The 6474-nt window shown below is 44.9% G+C and overlaps 1 protein-coding gene across 2 annotated transcripts; it reads right to left on the reverse strand.

Moving 5' to 3' along the window:
* Window positions 1-535: 535 nt before the first annotated feature.
* GH1 (growth hormone 1) lies at window positions 536-3143 on the reverse strand. Of its 2 annotated transcripts, NM_001032993.1 has the most exon segments (5): window positions 536-845; window positions 1232-1393; window positions 1936-2052; window positions 2210-2367; window positions 3076-3143. In NM_001032993.1, coding segments are annotated over 5 exon segments (648 nt in total). In that variant the 5' UTR covers window positions 3086-3143; the 3' UTR covers window positions 536-644.
* Between the last annotated feature and the right edge of the window lie 3331 nt (window positions 3144-6474).

The following is a 6474-nucleotide window of genomic DNA, read 5'->3' on the forward strand; positions in this document are numbered from 1 at the left end:
TCCAAGGTAACTCTCTAAAACCATACGTTACAGAAGAGCCTCAGATCCTCATTGGGGGGACTGAGTTTCAACACTGGCTGTTCTGATTCCCTCTTATACAATGAAATGTTTGATCACTACTCCTAGAATGTTTTTTTTTCTCACACATAATAGCATAAGTATATATTACTATCCGACTCTTATGGGGGCTTATGGGCTCCTTAAATTCTGTTCTCTTCTCCTTTCTATTCTCTTCTTTCCTCTTTCTCTTGCCCCTGGTTTTATGATTGTAGGGATAAAGATGACTGGGTTGGGAGGAAGTCCCTGGGTCTATGGCTGACTGGGCAACTGGGACTAGGACTCCTCAGGGAATAAGGTTGGGAGGATGGTGTGGCAGAAATAGTGAGAGCAAGAAAGAACTTCTTCTTGATTTTCCTAAACAAGTCACCTAAACTTCAGACCAATCCTTAGACACAAGTGAGCCCTTGGATCATTCCCATTTAACTGCCGCCATTTTCAACCCACCCTACCAAATGATGCAGCAGAAGATACACCGTTAGATCAATGCAATTTTATTTTCTTAGGGGAAAGGCATGTTAGGTAGAGATGGCCTGTCACCCTCCGAAAAGGACCAGTGCCATGGGTGGGGACACAGCCAAGGGCCGTCAGAAGGCACAACTGCTCTCCACAAAACGGCGGCACTTCATGACCCGGAGGTAGGTCTCAGCTTTGTGCAGGTCCTTCTTGAAGCAGGAGAGCAGTCCATAATTCTTGAGCAGTGCCTCATCACTGCGTAGGTTGGTATCAAATTTGTCATAGGTTGTCTTGAGGACCAGACCACCTCTTGAACTGCCATCTTCCAGCTCCTAAAAAGGGAGGGAAAAGAAGTGTCAAGGGGGAAATCTCTCCATCTCATCTGTTCCCTCTTCCCTTCTTATTTGGGCTTGAAATCAAAAAAATAAAAAGAAAGTGGGATCACTAGCTTAAATGAGGAAAGTAAAGAAGGAGAATGATTCTCTACCCAGCTATAAAAAGACCTTGGATTCAGGCTCTTCTGAAAGAAAGGAAAGGTGGGAAGCTTCTTCTTCCCTTATCCCTCTCTGAAGTCCTACTTCCTCTTCTCTTCTCTCTACCATCAATTGTAAGCTAGAAAGGATCCTAGACGAAAGGCTGGGGCTACAGGGAGTTTGATTAGCAGACAGGAAAGAGGTCTGGTTCTTGGGGGATGTCAGGAGCTCTCCTCCAACCTCACCTGCATGAGAGCCTGGATCCCCTCTTCCAGATCCCTCAGCTTCTCATAGACACGGTCTGAGGTACCAAAGACCAGGCTGTTGGTGAAGACTCTGCTGAGGAACTGTACAGGGCTGAGCCAAGACTGGATAAGCAGAAGGGAAAAACGAAGCAACTCCACATCCTGGTGATGAAGAAGGAGGAAAGGAGGGAAACTGTGAGCAAGGATAGGTAAAGGGAACTCTACACCCAGAACTTGTTTATGAATAGCTAATTATAGAGACTAGAAGTTTCACCTACAATCTTTTCCCCCTCATTCTACTATATCTATATCTATCTGTGGAAATAATCATTTTAATTGACATTTGGTAAATTGAGAATAAAAACAAATCTAAAAAAATTAAGTTCAATTGTGCACAGAGTACTCAATTAATCTACCCTGAGCACTTACTCTTGCCCTGCACAGCTATTCTAATACCCTGTGCCCTGAGTCTTCTTGATTTGTGGTGAGGGAGCTAGAGAGTCTACTGTAATTTTGAGTTTTAATTTACTTTAATTTAAAATCCAGGGTGAATTTCCTCTCATTTAAAAGGAAGAGGGCTGCTCAGACTTCTTGGGCCATTGGCAGCACTCAGCTTAGGGGAGACTGGCTCCTCAAGTTCTTTCTTTGTCTCATTTGGAATGAGATGAGAGGCTGGGGGTGGGTGGGAAAGGGGAGTCACTCACAGATCTCTGCTGGGCCTCATCCTTGCCAGTGGGAGCTGGGATGGTCTCAGAGAAACAGAAAGCTGTCTGGGTACTCTGGATGGAATGTCTCTGAGCCTCTGGAATGTAGGTTCGTTCCTGTGGAAACAGCCAAGCAAAGGTAATGGGTGGCCAAAGCCAGGACGGGGCCAGATACAATGCACTACTCCTAAGAAGCACTTCTCAACTCCCATCTTCATCCCCTTTCCACCTCCCAATCACCCTTGACCCAAATCCCCATCCTTCACAGACTCACAAACTCCTTGTAGGTGTCAGCAACCAGCTGGTGCAGATGTTGGGCACGGAGTACAGCGTTGGCAAAGAGGCTGGACAGAGGCATGGCTGGGAAGGCAGCAGCCCTCTGTGGCCCCAGCAAGGTGAAGGCGATGAGGAGCAAAAGACAGACTCGCATACCTGAAAGAAGAAAGGATGAGTTTCTCTATTCCATCACTAGCTCCACTAGTGCCCATTGGACTCCCATAAGAACTTCCTCTTTCCTGCTGCTGATTCCTGGATGGTGAACTTGGCACCTAGCTCTATTTCTGGACCCCCAGTTTCCGTTTCCCCATGACTCCCCATTCCTGATCTCCAGTTTGGGCATTTGATGGTCTAAACTCTGGCACTTGGCTCATCATCTCAGATACTTAACTCCTCTCCAAAGGAAAGAAAGTGTTTTAAATGTTTGTTAAACTTCTGAATCGAGAAAAGACTCAAAAGAAATCTTTTGATTCAGAAGCCCCTAACCAAGGCTCCATTTGCAACTCCTCAGTATGATCCTCCTATTTGCATAATTTTACTCCTTTTTCTGTTTCCCCAGGGTCTTCCCTCTGTCTCAGCCCTACCTGGCTCCTTCTCCAGATTTCCCTTCTTAGTCTCCACCCATTTGGGGACTAGGTAAGATTCTCTGCAGTCTTTGGGCACCAGAGGAGAATGGGGACCTGTTGTTTTCTTTCCCCCAGAAAGGTTAGAATAGGAGTGAAAAGGATGAAACTGAAGCAGGTGGAATAGAAATTAAAAATAAGGGAAAATTTCTGACAGGAAGGGTATAGAAACTATTGGTCCAAGAGGGAGGAAAGGGGCAGATGGATAGATGATGATTTTTGAGATATCTGCATAGAATACCTGGAGCCATCTCCACTGGGTAAGCTGGTCCTGGATCCTGGTCGATGTAGGTGGCTGAGTCCTAGGGCTCTGGAACTGTTCCCCTCCAGCACCTCCTTATACCCTAGTCCTCCCTTATCTCCCCCACCTTTCTCCTCCATTATGCATTGCTTAGTACCACTGGGGGCTGAACTGATGGATAATTTAAAGGCAGAAATGCCGATTCCTCCTCCCAATCAGATTCTGTTTCATAGCTCCTTCATCCCATTCTGGGGTGTCATTCTCCCCCCCTCCTGTACCCAACCTTTAGAATCTCCTCACCTGCTCTCCCCCTTTCCACTCCCCCTTCACACACGCACATCGAGGCTGTATCTGCCCCACCTGCCTTAGCCTGAGAACTCTGTGTTCTCCCTGCATTCAGAGTATTTGGACAAATGCAAAGAAAATCCCCAGGCAGGGAAGTGGATAGAAGGGATTCAAGGCTAAAGGATTTGGGTGGTGGTGGTGGGGGGGGAGGAATGAAGAGGGGCAGCTCCTATAGACAGATTCTCAGAATTTCTCTGGGAAAGAAATGGTACCATGGCGAAAACATTCCATCTTTGTCCTTCTTGATTCGATTTGATTTTGGTGGTGGTGGTGGTGGAGGTGGGCAGCAGCAGTGGTCTGTATCCTTCGAAGCTCTGACATCATAAGGTGTAAGTGTCAGTCCCAACCTGGCCCCAAACCTCTACTATGTGGAGGAAAAAACTGGGATAATCTCTTAGTAAAAGTACTTCTGAACACTTAAAAAAAACCCTCTTATCTTCCATCCTAGAATCAATACTGTATATTGGTTCCAAGGCAGAAGAACCATAAGGGCTAGGCAATAGACATTAAGTGATTTGTCTAGGCTCACACAGCTGGGAAGTGTCTGAAGTCACATTTGAACCCAGGACCTCCTGTCTCTATCTCATGGTGAATCTCAATCCACTAAGCCACCTAGCTTTTCCCACTTCTAGCCCAGAGAATGGGCTGTGTTGGTCATTGGTTATCACAAAGTTGTTCAGGTAAGGGAGATCAGGTTCTCCTCTGCTTTCTGCCCCCCCCCCCTTCAACTTCCTTAATGGGGTTTTCATGTCTTCTTTGAACTTAGGGCTTGCTGGATGTGCTGTTAATATTGAGCACTGGACAGCAAGTATCTCACACAACCTTTTTTTCTGGGCTTTAAGGCTCCTTGAGTTAGGAAGTCGAGAGAATCTACTAGTTTTGTTGTAGGGCAGAGATCTAGAGAATTCAGTGAGAGAAGGGTAAATCTTTCTTCTTCCTCCAGAGAGAGACCCTCCAGGGGTTCTTTTTTCATAGCTCCTTCATCCCATTCTGGAGTGTCATTCTCCACCCCAGCTGTGTCTCCTCACCTGCTCTCCCCCCTTCCACGACATCACACATGAGGTTTCTATTGGTGTCTCAGGCGAAGGTGTTATGGAAGAACACCTATGGACTTGGTTTTTCTCTGTGATGCCAGTGAAACAGGGAGGATGGCCCAAAGACTTAGGCAAATCTTATGGTACATCTTCTCTACTCCTTCCCCCTAAGCCCCATTTTATCCAGGAGAAGCCCAAATTTATGTGAAAATAAAGAGTACCTTTAGAGAGAAAACCACATAAGAATATCAGAGCTAGAAGCGCCCCCAAAGACCTGATATTGTAGTCCTCTATTTTTGCAGATAAGCTACAAGAGAGCAGCTTTCAGTGGAAGAAGGATATAGAGAAACAGGGGTAGTCTTGCCCACCTTATCTTAGTGGTAGGGGACATTTATTTGCTAAATGGAATGGCTCTTTTGTGAGTGGGCTAGGGAGGAATATTGGGGAAAATTATGGTGATAGGGGAAAAATTCCCAAATAAAAACATATATAAAAACATTTTGTTGGACCTAATCTATGATTTCATTGTCTGGTAAGTCCTTCTATCAACAGAGATCAAACCAACAGACCTGCTCTGCAATTTTTGGTGTTAGTTGACTCACAAAACCAGTATGGGTCAGAGGCAAGATTTGAAACTTGATGAAGGAGATGATAATAAAGGTGGTGATGATGATAGAGATGATGGGGATGAAGCTAAAGGTGGTATTTTGTCATTTATATAAAGTACCTTAAAGTGGGCTTTCTTTTTACAAAATGTTTCTTGTCATGCAAAGCACATTTCCATATTGGTCACTGTTGTAAAAGCCAACTCATTCATGACCAAAAACCCAAACTAAAATCAGAGATACACTGATGTGAGCGACTCCAATGGTTCTTTCTCTGGAGGTGGAGAGCATTCCGTGTCACAAGTCTTTCAGGATTGTCCCAGAACAGCACATTACTGAGAGTAGCCAAGTTTTCACAGATAATCATCATCCAATATTGCCATTACTGTGTACAATGTTCTCCCGGTTCTGCTTATGCCACTCTGCATCAGTTCCTGCAGATCTTAAAGTAGGGTTTCAAAGCACTTTGGAAACATTTTCTCATTTAAGCCTCACAATAACTGGGTGAGATGGGTACTACATAGGTTTATTATCCCCATTTTACAGATAAGGAAATTGAGTCTCCGAAATTAAATGACCTGTCCACAGTAGGGAACAGAGAACATTTGAACCAGTGTCTCACCTACTACAAGTCTAAGCTGCCTGATTGTTTGCATTAGAGGTTCAGGTGCTCTGGCTCTGGTTCTAGAAAGCAAAAAGAGACATTGGTTCACAGATACCCCTGTCAATGGGAAATCAAGAGGGAGCAATTGAAGGAACTGACTCTTTGAAAGGTATGGCTACATAGTGGAGCAGGATTTCTTCCCAGAGTTCCTTGGAACATAGAATGAGTAGGAGTATTGTAGAATGAGGGGAAAGGAGACTTCTTTAGAAAAAGAAATTCTTAGGGTTTTTCACAACTCCACCAAAACAAAGGAGATAGCCAAGAGGAGATGGTGATAGGGCAACTAGGTGGTTCAGTGGATAGAGCACCAGACCTAGAGTCAGGAGGTCCTGGGTTCAAACCTAGCCTCAGATACTTCCTAGCTGTGTGATCCTGGGCAAGTCACTTAACCCCCATTACCCAGCTCTTACTACACTTCTACCTTAGAACCAATACGCAGTATGGATAAGGGTTAAAAAAAAATAAGAGAGATGATTGTGGGAGTGTACCTATACCCCAAATAGCTTCTTGTGCTTCATACCCCACTTCCAACTATACCATTTGGTAGAGGATAGAGGGGATGACAGGGCTCCAGCCACAATAAGGGATTTTGGCTCAGACCTTCGACCTAAGAGTCTATTGGTCTATCTTCTTGGGTGTGCACATAAGGTAAGAATTTTGAGGGAAATCTTAGGTTTTCCTGAGGAGAGTCTCTGAACTCAGCTGCTTTAAAAATACATGTATCCCTTCCACATCACAACTCTCCACCTGG

The sequence above is a fragment of the Monodelphis domestica genome, chromosome 2, assembly GCF_027887165.1.
Source record: "Monodelphis domestica isolate mMonDom1 chromosome 2, mMonDom1.pri, whole genome shotgun sequence".
NCBI lineage: Eukaryota > Metazoa > Chordata > Mammalia > Didelphimorphia > Didelphidae > Monodelphis > Monodelphis domestica.

What these genes read in the sequence shown, in the direction of transcription:
- GH1 (XM_056814094.1), bottom strand. Translation starts at nt 2,365, where the DNA reads ATGCGAGTCTGTCTTTTGCTCCTCATCGCCTTCACCTTGCTGGGGCCA. An exon ending in ATGAGGCCCAGCAGAGATCT is followed by an intron (nt 1,394 to 1,935) that starts GTGAGTGACTCC and finishes CTTCATCACCAG; the next exon opens with GATGTGGAGTTGCTTCGTTT. An exon ending in GGATCCAGGCTCTCATGCAG is followed by an intron (nt 846 to 1,231) that starts GTGAGGTTGGAG and finishes CTCCCTTTTTAG; the next exon opens with GAGCTGGAAGATGGCAGTTC.